Source organism: Ascidia mentula, chromosome 5 (assembly GCF_947561715.1).
Source record: "Ascidia mentula chromosome 5, kaAscMent1.1, whole genome shotgun sequence".
NCBI classification, from domain to species: Eukaryota; Metazoa; Chordata; class Ascidiacea; order Phlebobranchia; family Ascidiidae; genus Ascidia; species Ascidia mentula.
In genome coordinates, this window is record NC_138570.1 from 13,557,311 (window position 1) to 13,577,378 (window position 20,068).

The 20,068-nt window shown below is 36.2% G+C and overlaps 2 protein-coding genes across 5 annotated transcripts in view; both read left to right on the forward strand.

Annotated features, from left to right (window-relative positions):
• The first annotated feature begins 1,473 nt into the window (after positions 1–1,473).
• Positions 1,474–13,605, forward strand: LOC145901754 (condensin complex subunit 1-like). Of its 2 annotated transcripts, none has more exons than XM_082989525.1 (29): positions 1,474–1,627; positions 1,701–1,835; positions 1,962–2,198; positions 2,361–2,472; positions 2,603–2,707; positions 2,959–3,099; positions 3,180–3,327; positions 3,809–3,906; positions 4,207–4,326; positions 4,442–4,559; positions 4,732–4,801; positions 5,092–5,237; positions 5,576–5,741; positions 5,978–6,083; positions 6,174–6,309; positions 6,905–7,014; positions 7,077–7,312; positions 7,640–7,792; positions 7,883–7,997; positions 8,342–8,417; positions 8,487–8,586; positions 9,200–9,330; positions 9,542–9,702; positions 9,778–9,955; positions 10,104–10,282; positions 10,491–10,674; positions 11,058–11,199; positions 12,819–13,001; positions 13,301–13,605. In XM_082989525.1, exons 1-29 carry the CDS (start codon positions 1,519–1,521, stop codon positions 13,405–13,407), a joined length of 4,002 nt encoding a protein of 1,333 aa, XP_082845651.1. In that variant the 5' UTR covers positions 1,474–1,518; the 3' UTR covers positions 13,408–13,605. The 2 variants fall into 2 exon arrangements, with proteins under 2 accessions (XP_082845651.1, XP_082845652.1); XM_082989526.1 differs by having other exon boundaries at positions 12,822–13,001.
• Positions 13,606–15,049: 1,444 nt separating this feature from the next.
• The window catches only part of LOC145903867 (sodium- and chloride-dependent neutral and basic amino acid transporter B(0+)-like), a 44,992-nt gene continuing 39,973 nt past the window's right edge, over positions 15,050–20,068 (forward strand). For 2 of the 3 annotated variants that reach the window (XR_014402698.1, XM_082992043.1), the window contains exons 1-11: positions 15,050–15,131; positions 15,437–15,584; positions 15,806–15,937; positions 16,060–16,224; positions 16,572–16,679; positions 16,844–16,958; positions 17,334–17,466; positions 18,047–18,187; positions 18,588–18,816; positions 19,456–19,700; positions 19,773–20,051. Coding sequence is in view for 2 of the 3 variants with exons in the window: in XM_082992043.1 (XP_082848169.1) it covers positions 15,120–15,131; positions 15,437–15,584; positions 15,806–15,937; positions 16,060–16,224; positions 16,572–16,679; positions 16,844–16,958; positions 17,334–17,466; positions 18,047–18,187; positions 18,588–18,816; positions 19,456–19,700; positions 19,773–20,051 (1,707 nt within the window). In the remaining variant the exon portion in view is untranslated. The remainder of the gene's footprint in view (positions 15,132–15,436; positions 15,585–15,805; positions 15,938–16,059; positions 16,225–16,571; positions 16,680–16,843; positions 16,959–17,333; positions 17,467–18,046; positions 18,188–18,587; positions 18,817–19,455; positions 19,701–19,772; positions 20,052–20,068) is intronic. The other variant, XM_082992044.1, reaches the window with a different exon arrangement.

A 20,068-nucleotide genomic window follows, 5' to 3' on the forward strand; every position in this document is an offset into this window, starting at 1 on the left:
GTGTAAAAGCCACGTTTTTGCTAAAATACACAGTGGCCAAAAACTGCGGCCAGGCCGAATTTTCAACAACATTTTCTTAGCCATATAACCCCACTGCCAAATGTGGTGAAAAAATATCCACAGTGTCCCCAAAACTCGGCAAAGCAATTTTTTAGAAATGTTTGATGTGGCTATGCAAACGGGCTATATGTGAAGTGAATGACTTGAGTTATTACGTAACAGGACTTCTTAAAATCTTTTTCAAAGTATACGCAATGAACCATGTTAAATAAAAGCGCGCGGATATTTTTTCTAAAAATTCTAGTTCACAATTGTTATTTTGCTAGCGGTTCGTTGTTTTCCTGTTAGCTTGTTATTTTTGTAAATTTCGTAGATTGTCACAGCAATTTACTGGTGCATCTGATCTGACGTTAAACTCTTGGTCACAGATATATTCTGCTTTTTACTGTCGCAGATTGAACGATCAAATCCCGGACATATCGCAAATAATCCTGACTAGCATTGCCATGGCAATTCTTTAGCCTTACTGCAGTACATTTACTTTTCTGCTGGTGATTAAATGCTCGCAGCACGAATCTAATCCTCTACAAATCTATATTAGTCCAGATTAGAAAAAGTGTTGTGCTTGTGCACATTTGTGAATATCGGTTTTCCTTGCAGAAAAATGTATTATGAACCATAACACCACTATCGCTACTCGCTAGCGGCAAGCGAGACTGGCCAAAAATATAATCTCTGCCCATATTTTAAAAAACATTCTGATATTATACGCAATTAACATCCTTAAAACATTCTGGACCAGTGGTTATCTTATCACCTTCTTTTGTCATGCTTCCCTTAGCATTCAGGCCTCCAGTAACCTTCAAACAAATATCTTAACAATCAGTTCAGTTAAGTCAACCAACTTTGCAACTGGAATTAGGCCTAGTTCTTTTAATTTTAGAGATTTACAAATTGCGAAATATCAATGTATGACATTACAGCCAATCCAGTGGTCGTCTCATGACATTTTATGAGATCAGTGAGCCGGTTGGCATTACTGGTTACTGTCAATGGATGTTTGTAACAGAGCCGGCTGAAAAATATGACTTTTGCAATGGAACCGGGCAACCGCTTGACAAAAAATTTAAATCCCACCACTGAGCCAACCATGAAAGATATTGTTGTAACATGATGTTGTGTCAGTTTGTTTTTTAGGTCTGCTCAATAACTTGTATCTTCTGCGTTTTTTTTCTGGAGTTTACTAATATTACTACCTAATTGGAAAGAATGAAATGCAGATCTTTCAAATTTAATCAGCAATTCACATGAAAAATAAAGTAATGCATAAATTAGCAGAATGCACACAGCATCTGTATAGGTAATGTTCACTTAAAAATGTTCTATGCAAATTATAAACTTTACAATCTATCTGATTGGACATGATCACTTTTATTAAATTGGTTTATTTTTGGTTTCTGCCTGTCGAAGATTTGTTGGGACATAATGCTTTAGAAATTTGCTAACCAAAATTACAATATGAACTTTGTAATTCCTGAAAATAAGGATGATTTGGTGAAACGTACTTCTGGTCAATACTACGTTGAAGACTATATTCCAACAAGGCTAATTCCAATCAAGCTTCAAGGTTTGCTTAAAAACAATTTACAAGTATATATTTCTTTCATACATATAACTTATAAATGTATATCCTATCTCAGAGGCTAAAACGACGCTCATCAAATTGAATGGAACAACTATTGATCAGTATTTCGATGTTTTCTTCACAATCATTTCCAAGTTTACTGAAATCGATGTCACCACCAAAGTGCTTGCTTGGAACATTTTAAAAAAAGGTTTAATTTGAACATTTAATTTATCTTTGAGAAAGGAGGTTGTTTCTAAAGTTTTTGGTTGTACATTTTTTGGTACAAGATGCTTAAAAACAAAGTTACGACAATTTTGACAAAATATTTGCACAGCATGTGAATCATTCAGCGGCGTCTTGGTCAAATTTCTTGCTGACCTTTTGACCGACGACTCTGGACATGCCAGCTCTGAAAGCAAGAAGTTCCAGCTTCGGTGTTTAAAAATGGATATTTATCTTCTTGTGGAAATGATGCGCTCCTTTCAAATGCACTCCACACAAAATACTACCTTACTTTCATCGCCACCAAAAGGCAGGAAACAGACCAAGGCTAAGCCTTCTGCCAATTTGGGTAAGTTTAAATCAACAGGTGAAACATTTATATGCGATTCAATATATATATACAACTTGTTTTATTACTTATGAGTTATTTTTTGTACTTCCTAATGTAAAAATACTAACATTTACTAACTACTACGTGTAAATCTTTTAAACCTACAATCTACATTTTCAGGGTTGGACTGGGAAAAAGAATGTCAACATGGTTTACAAATCCTCATGAATTTTGTTGACTTGGACATTCACCGACTGTGGGATTCACAAATTGTGGAAGATGAACTTACTAGGTGTGTTATATTGTCAGGTTTGCCAAAATTTCTAGGATTTGTGTTTGTTTTCATGTGCAGTATGTAGTAGCTAAAAGGGTATGGTTGAGAATTTTGAAGTAAGACATTTTAATGTTTACTTTGTTGTCAGCCTGATTAGCAATCTTTGCTACAAGTTGATGGAAGATCCTGCAATATTGAAGGCCAAGTCACTTAAAGCTGTTTTATTTCACCTTACTGGATGCATTACCAAAAAGTGAGAATGATTCAATAAACGCAAGTGTTTACCTACACATGTACAAACAATGTGTGGTCAATGAACCAGACACCATTGTATTGGTTTTTACATCATTAACTATTTAAATTCCATCTAACTTATCATCACTAGATCACAAAATTAATTTTTTTTTTATTTTAACCAGCATTATAATCTCATAATTTTGTTATTTTTTCCCCATCTTGTAAGTTATCGCCTCTTTTCTGTAATTATAACTGTTCTTTTTTTAGACACAACCAGTCAATGAGTGCTGCAGTGAAGCTAATTCAAATGCTTCAGCATTTTGAGCATGTGGCATTGCCTCTTTCTGAAGCCGTTCATCTGTGGGTTGATAGTTACAAATGCAAAACGCTGGTGTCTGAAATTATCAGGTAATGAAAAGTTTGGCATGTTATTGGGCCTATATCACACTCAGTTAATTAAAAAGAAATCTTCTGTTTAATTTATGTAGAGAGTTAAGCAATATACCAGAGCGAGACTTAACTCGTGATAGTGGAAGTACAAAAACCATCTGCTCTTTCACTCTTGAAATGTCGAAGTTGCTCCCAAGCGAGGTTTTAAATAACATCAGCCTTCTGCTACCAAGAATGGATGAAGATGTGAGCAACATTCTTTATATATCTTGGATTTGCAATCTTTTTTTGTGCAGAATGTTTAAAAATGCTTTGAAAAACATTGTTGTTAATTAGGTATTACCACTAACCTAACGACCTTTGTGTCAAACACTTATAAAAACAGGAATTATCCTTATTTAATGTATTGCAGGAGTGCTGTGATAAGGTTTTGTTGTGGGTTAATTATCAAACTATTTCAATTGTAACAGTTTTTTAAACAACTACTTTTACTAATTTCAGCATGTGTTCTTCTGTAAATTCTTTTTATCTTGTTAACATCAGGCTTCCACAATTTTTTACATGTGGCATGTTTCTATATTGTGATTTAATATTAGCATAGTGTGTAGTTAAGACTGGAAAAGGCCTGTTTTTTAAGTCCTGACTGTTTGTTAAAAATGTCTTTGTTAACTAACTGTTACCGGTAACTGTGGATTTGACTAAAATGACGAAACACCTTTTTTTTCAGTCATACATGATGAGAAATACAGTTTTGGGTGCAATTGGAGAAATCATAGTTCAGTGTTTGAATGGTGAAGGACTGGACAACAAAGCCAAAGCAGCAAGGTAAGGAAAAAGCAAAAACTGGTGTCTGTGGCACTGGGCTAGCTTTAAAAGTCGCAAGCACACATATTTCCACTTTCCAATCGGTTGGGAACCAAACATCAGAGACAAACCAACATGGAGCATACCAACTGCACTGATGAGACCCTATAGTTTAAAACAGTTTTTAAAATTGGCTGCAGCTTTCGATGAATATTATTGCCCTTTTTGCAATTTACAAAAAAATAGTAGTAACTGTTGTATGCAGGTTTGTAGCAGTGATATTGAATTCCTTTCCCCACTTTATTTCTTTCTTTTAAACAGAGACCAGTTCCTTGATATTTTGTATGACCATGCTAACCTTGACACAAATGCCTTTGTGAGATCAAGATCAGTTCACATTTATTGTACTCTGGTGAAAGAACAGTGCCTACCTATTAAAAGGTACCTATTCAGCTTATCCGTTACCTTTTTAGTGGATATTAGCTCTGTATGTACAAAATAAATCACACATTGTATGTGATCTGTTGATTGGTAACCACTTATTCATAAAATTTAGATATACTGATGTGGTTGAACTTGGTGTACAGCTATTGCTAGATCGTGGAAACCTTGTTCGCAAGGCATCAGTTCAGCTACTAGAAGCATTGCTGCGGTGCAATCCTTTTGCTGCTACTGTAAGTTGTTATGTATTATTGCTGATTAGGTTATTGTGAAAATTAACCTGCTTTAGTGTGCTTACTTGCTTTTGATGTCTGGGCAGTTACCTCCACATGTCGTGTATTACTACTGTTTCATTACATGTGTATATGGAACACGGCAGTATACTTTGTTGTGGTTTTTGTTTAGCTTCCAATGACAATTCTTCGGGAACAGTATGAAGAGGCAAAATTTCGTCTGGCAGCACTTCAAGCTGAAGGTTTGTGAAATACATAAAAACCTAATTTTATTCTGATATATGCTGCAATTTTTTTCTTTATATTCATGATATTTCAAAAATATGAACAGTAAGTGATATCTTACTGGGAGTCCTGGGACTATGGTGGACATATAATTTTGCTGTGAAGTTTAAAATATATTTTTAGTTACAAACTGATTCAGTTTAGTCTGTGACTAATATCACTGTAGTTTTAGCGGATACTTCATGAAAAATACTTTTGTTTGCATGAGAAAGTGGTGTTTAAAACTTACAGTGTATTGTATTTTTAGAAGCTGCAGAAAAAGAAGCAACTGTAAATAAATCAACAGATGAAAATAAGGGGGTCGAAAATTCACTAGATGGTGATCAAGAGGTAGTTAATTCAAATGAAATTACTGAAATGCAAACAGAAAATAAAGAAATGGACAAACAGAAGGTAAGAAATAGGGTTTAACATTTGCATTTGAATAAACTACAACAAACATCTTCAGTTGATGAAAACGTTTAGTCAAGTTGCCGAATGTTAAAATGATGTCCCCTGTTGGGGCAGATTCTGATTGTTATTCCAATTATATCTTCATGATAATTGATTGTAATAAAATAAATAAATAACGTGAAAACTTAATTACTGACTTTATTTGTTAACCACATTGTTCCATTGTTAAACAGACATCCTTGTTTGTTATTTCAAAAAACATGTGGTCAAAAATTACTGTTGACGCTGGACAATTTGAGAAGTTGATTAAATGTTGTTGTTGCTTGTATTGAATCTAGAGTGTGGTGACATACTATGAAGAGTCGATTCGTTTTGTTGAAAAACTCCAGGAAGCAGTTCCTGTTTTGTGTCAACTCCTGCATTCCCGTTCAAACACTGATGTTTTGGAAGCCATCAGTTTCTTTACTGCAGCTTGGGAATTCAAGATGAACTTTGCCCTACAGGGTAGGATACCACATTCCTCTGTGCTGTTCTACTTTTTGTTAATTGTTTATATATAATATTTTTTAAACCAATACCAAGATCGTGCATAGTCACACCAAGCTACAGCTGCACTGGTGAGACCTTATAGGTCGGTGCAGTTTCTATCTGTATGCAGCCCACAAAATAGATTTTTAGATCAAACCCTAATTTCGTTTAAAACATCCTTAAAAGTTTCAACTGACAGAAACTTGCTTTAGGCATTGGAGAAATGTTAAACCAGATATGGAATGAAGACATAAAGATTAAGGAAGCTGTTGTATTTGCTTACAAGGAACTTTACCTCAAACAAAAAAGTTCATCCAGGTGATTTTGAAATTAATCTTGTTGAGTTAGTGTGATGTTGCTCCCATTTAAAAACATGAATGAAGTCACATGTGAAATATGTTTTTCCAGCACATCTCACTCTGCCCAAGTGACGGACAACATGATAATGTTGGTGTCAAGTTCAACAGGGGCCCGACGAAATGCGGTCCAAGCTTTAATCGGTGAATTACAAAAGTCGGGTGATCTTCCATCTGGGGTTATTTCAGTAAGTTTTAACAAAATAAAAAATGAGAACACAATAATGATTTATTGAACTTTCAACATTAATCTCTCCCACTGTGCTCCTACATTCTTTCTCTGTTAACTTTTCTCCCTTTTTCCTCCATTAGACTATTTTGTCTACGAGTGTCAGTATTCTTATGCATGGAAATTGAGTGATAAAACAACTAAAATGTTTACAAATAATGAATCATGTGGACTTTGCAGTCCGTGCCTGAAATTGATCGCTGCAGAGTATAATGCTTTATTTGTTCAACATGAAATCTCAGTGTTTCATGAGCGAATAGTTTTAATCTTTCTTGTGTGAACAATAAATATAACAATGGTTAATCAGAACGTAGGTAAGTTTACTGAATCCCAAATCTATTTGTGGTTGTGATTTATTTGGAAACCTGCATGTCCTCGTGAAATGCCAACCGCCTCCAAAACTTAAGTTTTTTTTTTTGAAGCCCGAATTTGCTCCTACGTTCACCTCATAAGCACGTTTGTGTCTGGGAATCATTTCACTGCATATGCACACAATTGAATAGAAATATAATTTTTATTGATAGCTTGGTTAATCTTGATGCTGTTTCATGTAGATCTTATGGGAGCGCCTGGCAAATCCCCCTTCCTCATTCACAATGCAGAAAGGTGTGAGTGAACTCCAACAACAAAAAGTGATAACACAGCTTTTGGCAATGCTTGCCCAGTAAGTTACTTATAAAAAGTGCCCATTAAGAAACAAATCCAATCCATATTGACTTTTTTTAGTGATGACCCCAGCATTATTCGCTCAAAGCTTGACATATTGTGTGATGTTGGTTTTGTGGAAGCGACCTCTGTGGAGGAATCAAGAGAGATTTTTGACTATGAGCTTCCTTATAACACTTGTGTTGCTCTATCTAAGCTGGGAAGTCGTAAACTGGAAGCAGGGAAATACGTGAAATCCTTCAGGCTTCCTGACGAGCACCCTTCAATGGCAAGAATTTCTAAGTTGCTCACAAGAGGTGAGTGCAGGCAAACTTCACATCACAGTAATTTAAATGTTTGATTATTTTTTCTTAGTTTGTTTCGCACATACAAACTGCAACACCAAATGCTTTGCAATTATATGTAGAGAAATATTTACATGATATACTTTGCAACATTTCATTTGGGGGGATTTCTTTCATAATTATTATTAGGGAAGGACCAAATTAAAAATCCTCAAGGTTATGAATAAAATTTAAAAAACTTATTTGCTATTAGGCATAAATGCAAATGTGCAAAAGAAGAATGTTGTATGTCAAAACATTTTAATGTAGCTTTAAAGTAACTTCTTTTTTTGCATTCAGGGTTTGACAAAGAATCAAAAAGTTGGGTTCGTTTTGCTTTGCAAGCGATTGGAAACATCTTTCAACTTGCATCACATCCAGTCGAACTTATGACTTCAATCCTAAAGGAAATTAAACAGACTATGAGAAATTATATGAGCAATAGTGAAACAGGTAATTTTCTTCTCTTGTTAGTTGAAAAATATATACATGCACCTCTTTCCTAATGGCTATGTTTATTCATTTCAAATGTTTTATCCACAGAAAATGTGATTAAGCAAGAACTCCTTACCCGATATTTCCACATTTGTGGTCAGTGTGCTTTGAAGCTTCTTATTTTTGTTGATGGAGATGTTCAAGATGAGTTAAAGCGAAGAAGGTTTGTTTTCCAACATCAACCACAATTTTCATTTAACAAATTTCCTATGATGGAATATTCATACTTGGGTGCAAAGTATCTGGAGTTAAATAGTCTAAATAAAAAAGCCAAAGCTAGAATGCTGTTCATCATAATGCTGGTAAACGTTTCGAACTCATACAGTGTTCATCATTAGTGAACTCTGTATGAGTTCGAAACGTTTACCAGCATTATGATGAACAGCATTCTAGCTTTGGCTTTTTTATTTAGGAATATTCATACATAGTCAATTCAAGTAGTATTAATTTACAAAAATTCTTTAATATATGCAAATTACAACGTACCTAAAAAAATGCGTTGTACAGAAAACTACAGGAAGAAAGGGAAGAAAACGAAAAGAAAAAACAGAGAAGTAAAAAACTGGAGAAAACACCTGACAAGGTAACTTTCTACTTTGTTATATTCAGTTTGGGGACAGCTTGTATTCACCACCAATAATTATTTGTACAGACTGAAAGTAATCTAGAGGAAGATATGGGAGTGGGTGGAGCTACTGTGGATGACGCCGATCAGGATTTCTTGAAAAATATTCTTGAAACTGAAATTGTTTGTAAGTTTTCTATTAAAAGTAATACTGTAATAATTAATTTTCAGGAAACTAAAAAAACAACTAATTCAAATTTTGAATTGTTTGTAAGTCTTCTATCAAAAGTAATACTGTAATAATTAATTTTCATAAAACTACAAACCAGCTAATTCAAATTTTGAATTGTTTGTAAGTCTTCTATCAAAAGTAATACTGTAATAATTAATTTTCATAAAACTACAAACCAGCTAATTCAAATTTTGAATTGTTTGTAAGTCTTCTATCAAAAGTAATACTGTAATAATTAATTTTCATAAAACTACAAACCAGCTAATTCAAATTTTGAATTGTTTGTAAGTCTTCTATCAAAAGTAATACTGTAATAATTAATTTTCATAAAACTACAAACCAGCTAATTCAAATTTTGAATTGTTTTAAGTCTTCTATCAAAAGTAATACTGTAATAATTAATTTTCAGGAAACTACAAACCAACTAATTCAAACTTTATAGCCCCATTATATTAAAATATTTTGTACATGTTTTTATATGGTGAGCTGTAGACAGGGTCTCATAATTCCAGCTTTTGTAAACATAGGCTTTGCTTCTTTGTACCATGAAATGTTTTGTTTATGGCAGCCCCGGAAAGTTTGCTTGGGAGTGCCACAGAGTTGATTGTAAGAACCTCGTTGTTGTCCGTTCCACCCAATGACATCACAGGAATTAAAATGCAACAAAGTGCTACACTTGCACTGGCCAAATACATGCTTGTAAGTTTCTTAAAACATTCGAATTTTTACAAAATCACGTTTTTAGATGTTAAAATTTGATTACATGCCCATAATAGTTTATTTTTTTTCTGTTGGGAATGGATACATTTTTGTAATGTGCTTTTTCTGTGGAACAATGTTTGAATTTAGGATTAAAGAATAAATCTTGGCGTATGGTGAAATATCATCATTGCATTTTGCTATTGCTCAGGTGAGCTCTGAATTTTGTGAGCGTCACCTCCGTATTTTCTTCACAATCCTGGACACTTCACCACATGAGGGCGTGAGAGCCAATCTAATAATAGCGGCCGGTGATCTTTGTGTTCGATTTCCCAATCTTCTTGAACCGTGGACATCCAGAATATATGCCAGGTATAAAACAAGTAATCCCAGAATGTTCAATTCCAACAATGAATTGAGTAATGCTTGAGGTTCGTTTTATCCTAGATTACAGGACAGCTCAGAGATGGTTAGGATTTATGGGATAAAAGTCATTACCTCTCTCATTTTGAATGACATGATTAAAGTGAAGGGATATGTATCGGAAATGGCTCGATGTATCGTCGATTTGAACGAACGCATCAGCATGCTCGCAAAAAGATTCTTTCAAGAGTTGTCCAAGAAGGTTAACAATAATAATAGCACAATGCAATTTAAAATATATCGGCTTTTGCCTACAACATTAAATATACCATATTGTAAATATGCCTGTGAGACAGTTTAAAACAAAACTTCATTCCTCATGCAATAAATGTTCATCAATGAATTTTCAGGGCAACGCGGTGTACAACGTCATGCCTGACATCATCAGTCGTTTGTCTGATCGTAAAAACAGCAAAGTTGATGCTGTTGATTTTAAGTCAATCATGAGGTTCTTGTTCGAGTATATCCAGAAAGACCGACAGACCGAGAGTTTAGTTGAGAAACTCTGCCATCGATTTAAAGCGACCAGGTTGTTTGTTAATCGTTTTTTTCAATATTTTTCGCTTTTATGTGGTTAAATGTTCATTTAGGCCTTGTGTTAAATATACTGTGATGAGACCTAATAGGTCGAAACAGTGTCCCAGTTTGCAACTGTCTTAAAGCATTATTGACTTATTGCTATGAGTTAAGTAGATCAGCAGGTTTTGAATAAATGTAACCAACGTCTTGTAACACAGGGAGGTGGAACACTGGCGAGACTTGGCTCATTGTCTCTCCCTACTTAACTACACAGAGAAGGCTTCCAAGCGTTTGATAGAGAATTTCTCGTTTTACGCTGAAACACTTCGCGACGAGACCGTGTATTTTTCCTTCAACGCCATCTTGACCAAGTGCAAGAAAACAGCTAAAGAGGACCTGAAGGTATATGTTTTTTCCTAGCGCATTTTGTATTTCCATGTCCTATCGGTAACGACTAACGGATCAATTTTTCCTGAAGACTTGCTAATGTACTGCTTCCTGCTGGACATTCTTTAGTCCTTTGGCGCTTGAATATTCTCATAATCAACTAACTTTAATATGTCCTTATTTTCATTCTAACAAATTAGTGAAATACAATCATAAAACAAATGTCATTTGAGCTGCAGACACTATAGTGCACACAATGTTTCGACCTGCAAGGCCTCGTCAGTGCAGCTGGTGACCCGTTTTACTGCACCAGCTGATAAGCTAGCCAGGTCTTGGGCTGTTTTGCCATGCTTCGAAATAATGTCGTTATGTTTGTAACGGATTGTTTTTTCCTAAAGACTCAAATCGAGGAACTGGAGGGAAAGATTATCGACTCCCATGCACAGGGAGTTAGCGAGGACGAATCTGCTGCCAAGGCTGCTCAGGCATCCAAGCAATACCAGATCGTTCCTCAATCCCCGTCCGTCAGTCAAACTCCAAGTAAGTGTTTTTTTCTCATCGTCACTTCCTTTGTTGATGAGAGGTCACAACATCACCTTTTTTTTAAAAAAAGGCAGGGTTAAAAAAAAATTAAGTGGGTCTGTCCGTACCATGTAACTCGTCGCATTCGTAACGTTGGAAGAAAAAACACCTAAAAACAATGTGTTTTACACGGCGTGCACAGAAAGTTGACCTAGTTTCGTGTATTACAAGGTTATGTAGTCATTTTGCAGTTGGTGTATCTCTGTTGTATTTGCTATCAGCTACGTAGTAAAGTATGATAAAAAGGCTAGATTGGAAAGTGTTAGTTATGTGATGTTATAGTAACAAAGTGAGACTTTCTTATCAATTGATTATCACACATTCACGTTCTAACCACTGTCAAATATTCTTTATGTTAATAACACAAGCACAATAAGTACAAGTTATGAAGAAGAAAGTAAAAACTTTGATTCAGAAATGACAGGAGTTTATTCGTTAGTGGATGTAGTTTGTGTGATTTACACATAGTGGCGGGGAAGTTTGAACACATCATACCCATGAATTAAAACCATGATTTACATGTTTATTAATAATCGCGAACAGCTGCCTTCATCAGGCGCATGAGGCGACGATTGCTTTTCATGAAATCGGTGAGAGCTTTGTGTTTCCGCTTCACTAAATATGTTGAGTGAGTTATTTCTCTTTTTTTCAGGTTCGTCACGGAAGCGCAAGTTCTCACTCGTCCGTGACGTTTCGGTGTCGTGCGCAAAACTGAACCTGGACGAAATTTCCATCATGTCTGTTGAGGTAGAAGCGTGTTTATGAGCAAATATATCTTTCAAAGATGTTTGTGGGGTTTCGGCATGTAACAAGTTGTTAGACAAGGGAAGGCGATATCTAGGGGCCACATTCGACCCGTCCAGCGAAATCGTCAGGCCAAAGCCCCTTCACTAATTGTAGATCTGTAGTGACTCGCCGAATGATTTTATACTACAAGATAAGAAGACACCCAAAAAATGAATTCCCGTAATTCGCAAGGTTTACCAACTTTATAGAGACTGAAGTGCATGATATTGGTGGTGGAAACCCCGCAGATACATCGTAGCGTTTGGCTGTGGCCCGCGGGTAGATAAAGGTTGCCAACCTTGGATCCATTATAACAAACCGAAAGTGACATCTAAAGTCATTAATAAAATATATTCTTTTTGCAGAGTCCGGATTCGTTCGATAATCTGTTCCCTCGTTTCAGAAGCATGTCGGAATGACGAAAATTGTTTATACGGGTTTGTGACTTAACTGTTAATTTCTAAAAATTAAAAAATCTTAATTTCTTTTTTTTTGATACAGGGCAAATGCGACCACAACCAAACAGTGTTTTTGTAGTTATTGTGATTTATTGTCGATATTTTTATGTTTTATTCCCGTCTTTCTTAAATCGTGCCTTTCATTCATGCACCATTCTTCAGTCTTGCTGTGTTGTTGTTGTTTTTATCCTGACACAAGAAATAAAATTTTCTAAAATGACCAATGACGTCATTTTTGCCGTCAGTCGTGATATTTGCGGCCAGCAGACGACGAAGATCGCAGTTGTTTGTTTCAAATCGAAATCTACCGAACTTTCATGTGATATTTGCCAGCAGGCGACAGACGAACGGCCAAGAAAAAGAAAACGCGAAACCGGCGCGTCGTTGACGTCAGTGATGATGACGTAGAAGTTAAAAAGTCGCCACGAGCGACTCGACGAACAACCCGACGTCGTCCTGTTCTTCAATTTTCAAGTGATGATGACGAGGTTGATGATATTGGCGAAGCGGAAAAAGGTTTGTTGCTAAAGCATTTCTCATTACGGACATTTAGACTGCGTTGTTGTTCATGTTTTAAAAGCAACTAATCGAATCTGATCGGGCAGAACAGGATAGCTGAATTATACAACATCTTAAATGTGTGGACCATTAAATCGGTTATTTTCTTTGTGGATAATAAATTGAATGTAATGTTTTGTACGGTTTGTCGTGCTGGTAAGATTTTTACCGGTGCCTTGCATAAGAATTTGTCATATTTAAAAACAACAGTTACTCCCAACTGCTAGAATCCAAAACAAACAAACCTTACTTTATAGAAAATGTTGGCGATCCACAATTTGCGTCGGAAGAAATGGAGTCGACTCCGATAAGACGTGTGAAAACTCCCAAGCGTTCACAACAGAGATCTGTGTTGCGTGTCTAAACCACATATCAATACCAGCAGCTTCTTGTGGAATTTGACCATTGTCCCGCACTGCTATATTGTAAACATACCTCTGTATAGTTTAATAGGTTTATGGTGGTTCTACGGGCGTTCTTGCTGTTTTTCCAAGAACTTTTACTGCCAAGTTGCGAAACTTGTAAATTGCAGTTCCGCTATATGACTGCCTGTAGAAACAAAATAAAGCTTTCCAATCAACTTTTTTATGTTTTATATCGCAGTCATGTTCCACCACTGAAGCAGTAAGTCTGAGTTTTAACGGATATTTAACCAAATTATCACATACTTCTAACTTATGATGGTTCGAGCGATCAGAAATGCAAACGGCCGTGTCTGCTTTGATTATATTTTCTGAGCTCGGGTAGCCTGTCAACACTCTTATTTACGAGTACTCTTATTTACTTTTTGATACAAGGTTTGTTTCGTTACGTCTGTAATTTTTGTTTCTACAAGATAATCGGAGTCTTCCAGCGCATAGCTGGGCGAAATATTTACAAGTTATACATCCCAAAATCAAATACTAGTTCCTAAGCAGCCTATATGTAAAACGCATTCATTAGCTGACTTCTGTTTGAATCCACCTGCCCACAGCTGTTGCATCATATGAGAAACCTGTGGCATATTCACCACAAGAACACGTAATTTATAGTTAATATGTCAAACTCGTTCAGAAAAAATAAAACACCCCTGCATGAAATTGGGAGGTATATATGTAACATGAACGACACTGTGTAACATATAAGCAGTAAACGGTATGGACAAAGTAGTCATTCGCAAACTATATGCTGTGGCAAAACTACTTTTAATGAGAATTTAGGAATCGTTCCACTGCGCGGTTAGGAGGCGCACAGTCAAGAACCTCAAAACCGCCATTTGCTGTCAACATGTGGATGGCAGTCCGCCTTACAGGATACATTACAGAACATGTGTGTATGGAACACTAATGAATTGATTGTATAAAAGGTAATTGACCTAGGACAATTGTAATAATTTCACTTTCTTGTTCACGAAACGTTTGGTGACATGTAATTTCCAAGCCCACTTCATTAAGTAGCAAACTGCATACAGCTGCTGTCATGGTTAAAATATTAACGATAGCATTTGAGTTTTTATTTCACAGTACGTTTTTGAAGATACCTGATGACAAATTTGGGCTGTTTTGCATCCGTTTTAGTGTACTTTATGCATTGTAACCAAGCTGCAGACTTGGTACGTTATTTTAACATCGTTTTTGAAAATGTGCAAAACTAGTTCTGTTTGAACCGTTTTGCAAAAATTTTTGTGCCAAACGAGTGCCCACACATCCACGTATTTTGCTCATGTAAACATGGACCGCAAATATTTTGTGGTTCGATTCTTTTTTCTCAACCCTCCGACCCTGCATTCTTCTCGCATCAACGTTGGCATGTTTCATTGGTTTGTAAGTAGTAGAATAGTTTGCAACAGGCTGACAGCCAAAAGGTTTTGCAGAGGTATTGTTTGTATTAACATGGATTGATAATTATGAAAATGGCGAAATTCAGTCGATTTTACTATTCTTTTGTTGTAAGAATGCAAGTAGACGTCATACACTGTATACAGTGTACGGTAAAGAGACAATCCTGATTGTTTTTGCCCCAGGCAAATTTCATCATAGGGATATTTTCAGCGCTTTGTTGAAACAATTGAAAGATTGGACAAGAAAAGCAGTGAAAATGGTACAAGAGGTAACGAGACATTTATCGCATTTCATTAATTATTTTTAGTTTCTTTTTTTTTCTTAAAATTTAATATCTACATATTATATTACTTTTACAAAAAAGCAGGAATTAAACAAAGTGTAATGTCGTTTGAAACTTGTGATAATCTACAGATACGTAGCTTGTAAAATAAAAACAATTCGAAAAGATTTTGCAGGCAGTCGGTTTAGTGGCTGGAGAAAGTACTTTGAATTAATCCCAGACATTTTACACGGTTGCTCTACTTTCATTGCTAACCGACCATGCGTAACCCCTGCCCTGTTACGTCATAGGGCGATTCGACTGTAGGGGAAAGAGATGAAAATCAGGATCGAGGCAACTGGGACAACAAAGCAGATTACCTTCTATCGTGTATTGGATATGCTGTCGGTTTGGGCAACGTTTGGCGCTTTCCGTACCTGGCCTTTAAGCATGGCGGAGGTATAACCTTTTAGCGCTATCTTGGCCCCATTATTTCAAAGTAATATTAAGCATGCACCGTCGTTGTTGTCCTAAATAAGGTGATCTAATTTCACATAATTTTTTTCTCATTTCGCAGTTATACCTTCTGTGTATTTGTGCAAATTAAAAATAAAAGCAAAAAGTATCGTAAAAAAGTATTCCCTGCACGTTTTACTGAATACATCCTTCTGATTTTTTAGGTGCCTTTCTCATTCCCTACGTGATCATGTTGGCTTTTGCCGGCTTGCCGGTCTTTTTCCTAGAATGCGCCCTTGGTCAATTTTCCAGCTTGGGTCCCATCTCTGCTTTCAAGTTCAGTCCCATACTTAAAGGTTTGTTGTAAGAAAAAATGATTTTCGTTAAATTTTGGACAAAGAAAACTTGACGCGATGTACGAAGTAATGTAGATGACACAGCACTGATCACCGGTATTAACGGCAGCATATTGTTTCAGGAATCGGAATTTTCATGGTGATTTTGAATATCATCGTATCCATCTATTACAACATCATCATTGCCTACACGGTCTTTTACTTTTTCTCATCACTTACCTCGCAACTGCCGTGGGATTCTTGTTCAAATTGGTGGAATGACCAGGAATCATGCAGTACCACGTTTAGTGAGACAATAACATTAATAATATCGTGTTTTGTCAAATTAAACATAGTTCGTTACTAATGCTGCCAGGTATATTTAAAAACGAACTTCCGGCAATAATTTCTCGACGTTTTGATTGTTGTACAACAATAACCTTTATCAGGATGTGCATTTAGAATGCGCACAAAACAGGGTGGTAAAATGCCAATATGCGCAGAAACGTATATGCGATGAAGGTTGATGCTGTTGTCAGAAGAGCCCTTTGATTTACAAAAAAAATAATATTTGATTGTGCAATAATAATAAGCTGTTAATAAAGACCTAGTGATACTATATGTGACCGAACCCTAAAGTTTGATTTCTGTGCAGAGCAAGTTTGTGATGTCTCGGTTTCCACATTCCCGAACCACTCAGTTGTGATTACGTGGATTCAAAACAACAATTTAGGGCTTCCAAATCAAACATCCTTCAATTCAGGTATAAACTCTTTTGTCTTGGTTATATTTTACAGTGAGCGCTTAATTCGCGTTTTTAAGTTAAAAACTTGTATCAGTGTTTTACCTTCTCGTTTCTTTGCGGTAATTGCGCAGTGATATAGCTGGATTTTATTATGGGTCATAGTTATCTACAACATTTTGCAGTTTTTCGCACGACTGTGCTCAATCTGACTAGCACCCTCAATATAAACTTGACCGATGTTGGTTGTGTCAACTTCACAACGGCTCGTGCAACCAGCGCCAGCGAGGAATATTGGGAGTAAGTAAATATTTATAAGTTTCAAAATAAATTCTTCTCATATGATAAGCAATGCGGAGCCAATAATATGAATTGTGTATAAGTTGCAGACAGATGGCCGCTGTTTCGACCTAAAAGGTCTCACCAGCTGCACTGATGAGACCTTTTAGGTCGAAACAGTGGCCATCTGTCTGCAGCTTATACATAAATACTTTTCCTTTCTGCTGTGGAATGTTTTTGTCAGCGGTTGCTCACTGCGAAAAAACGCAAGTTGTGCAATTACATTTATATAACAAACATTCGCATTTTTTGTTCGATTACTTTAATCTCTATGTGACGTCAATTTAAGAAATCTACCTCAATACATTTAGTTGGTAAAAATATTTGTGTTTGCAGAAAATATGCTCTTCAACGTTCAGCTGATATTGATCACACCGGTTCAGTCGTCATGCCTCTTGTCTTGTCTTTGCTTCTTGCATGGATCGTTGTTTATTTTAGCATGATCCGTGGAATTAAGTCTTCCGGAAAGGTAATGCTTGAGTTATTGTCAAGGGTTTAACTAAATTTTGATTGATTGTAACATGGTGCAACTAATAACAATGTATAATGCCAGTTTATGTAATTAAAGAATAAAAAAACTGTCGATCACCCACCTTATCAATATGATTATGTGTTAAATTCCACAATGCGATTTGTGGGCGGCTCAGATGGTGGGTTTTTATTGAGAAAAATATATTTCGCCTGAATAATTCTATTTGAATAAGTTGGAGAAACTGATGATGCCTTTTTTATGCGAAATATATTTTTCTCAATAAACATCCACCATTGTCCACAGATCGCCTCCTGGAATTTAACATATAATCATAATGCTTGTTTATATTATAATTTCAGTTATCTACTGCACACCACTAATAACACACCGGGGTTTGAACTCAGGATACCCTGGGCACGAATCCCGGTCAGGTTTTCTTCTTGGTATATGGGTCGGGCGCTTGACCAATGCTGCCAATCACCGGCCCCCTTTTTCGTGTTTAGAAAAAGATTTATTATTTTTCATGTAAATGCCTCCCACTTGTGGCAAACATATTTTGGTGATATGTTCGGTATAGGTTGTTTATTTCACTGCCATTTTTCCGTACGTCGTTTTGCTGATCTTGTTGGTCCGTGGAGCTACACTGGAGGGCGCCATTGACGGCATTCAGTTTTACATCGGGACTAAATCCGACTTCAAAAAGCTGACAGATGCTGATGTAAGTATGTATTTGTGTTTGCCAGATATAATTGTCTAATCCTTTGCCATGTGAAAGTGAGTGCATGAAAAGATAAGGACGTTTAGGCATAAACGCATTTTTTTAGGTCTGTATCTTTAACTTTTATAGGAATACACTACACATCAATTGACTGTGCAAGACACAGCGTGTATGAATCTGTAAAAAGAACGTCAAAACACATCGTTTTAAACGAGTACATCCGAGAACGTTACAAGAACACGCTTTTTTGTAATATAAATAATTTTGTGTTCTATGTCAACACAAACTGAAAGGTTTGAAAATCTTTTAATACCCAATGAAGTTGGTGGTGTTGTAATATAAAAACAACTGGTGAGACAGAATGTATTCACACCAATATTAACCGTTGGCTAATCTTCAGGTATGGAAGGATGCAGCGACTCAGATATTTTTTTCCTTAAGTGCTGCATGGGGAGGATTAATCGCACTTTCTTCCTACAATAAGTTTCACAACAACTGCTTTCATGACGCCATCATCGTTTGCACCACAAATTGTGCCACGTCATTCTTCGCTGGTTTCTCAGTTTTCACAATTGTCGGCCACATGGCGTTCAGGCTTGGGAAAGAAGTGAAAGATGTTGTTAATTCTGGTATGGTGATACTCGATAAAATAAAATTCTTAAGTGAGCCGCAGATAAAATGAATGCCTTAGGATGATTATTAATTTTAATATACCCTTCCTAGCCTTTTCTCTAACTTTGACCATAGTTGCGTCTTAAACAGAGAACCTATTCATAAGTATGAAAACAGAATCTTAGCAACTTTGTCATTAATTTTTGTGTAAACGTACTTGCGAAGCAAACAGCAAACAGCTTTGAACTTAGATTTAGCAGCTGTTTATTCGTTTTTACACTTATAAGTCACAGAAAGTGAAGATGCCTCTTTAGGCTAAATATAGTTGCTTATATATGATATTTCTTTAGGGTTGTTTTTGACTGCAATTTGAAATTCTGTTAGTTTCATAACATTGACTTAATATCAAAATAGAAAATTGGTGTCGCTGATAGAATACAATGCCAAACAGAGGGCTAGACTCTGAAAAAATTAAGGAATCAGTCTATAGAGTTGTCTGTTTGATTGGCATTTTCACCTTCACAAAGAAACTCCCAATACGGTTATCGACAGCCAACCAGGGTGGCTTGGTTTCAGTCTAGATCCCGTATCGTTTTTGTTCCTCTTTTCCTATTTCCAAATTGTTTTGATTCTATAAATTGCTAATATAACTGCAGGTTTTAGTCTTGCGTTCGTCGCTTACCCAGAAGCGATTTCGCAACTTCCAGTCTCTCCTCTCTGGGCGATCCTCTTTTTCCTCATGCTCTTCACACTTGGACTTGACAGTCAGTTCACAGGAATCGAGGCCATCTTGACAGCTTTCATCGATCTATTTCCCAAACAGCTTCGTAGCAAGAGAAAAAGTCTGACACTGGGAACCATGATTGCTCTTTTCCTGCTTGGAATTCCTTGCGTCACAGAAGTCAGTGTTTTGTGCATTGTGGGGTATTAGATATAAACGAATCATTTATACCTTCATATATTTTATTTTTAGGCTGGTGTTTACTGGTTGAACCTCATTGATCATTACTCGGCTGGCTGGGGTTTAATCTTGGTGGCTGTCCTTGAGTTAATGGGAATATCGTGGATTTATGGAGGGAACAGATTTATCGAGGACATTGAAATGATGATCGGAAAACATCACTGGCTTTTCTGGCTTTACTGGAGAGCCTGTTGGTTTTTCGTGTCGCCACTTTTGTTGCTAGTGGGTGTTTTGTCTTGCTGTTTAGTATTTACTCAACATTTGATGTTTGATATCCAAGCTCGACTTATGGTAAACAAAGAGTAGTA

Coding starts and splice junctions, on each gene's coding strand:
- LOC145901754 (XM_082989525.1), top strand. CDS start 1,519: ATGAACTTTGTAATTCCTGAAAATAAGGATGATTTGGTGAAACGTACT. Junction 7,313..7,639: donor TTCTAAGTTGCTCACAAGAG/GTGAGTGCAGGC, acceptor TTTTGCATTCAG/GGTTTGACAAAGAATCAAAA. Junction 10,675..11,057: donor CAGCTAAAGAGGACCTGAAG/GTATATGTTTTT, acceptor TTTTTCCTAAAG/ACTCAAATCGAGGAACTGGA.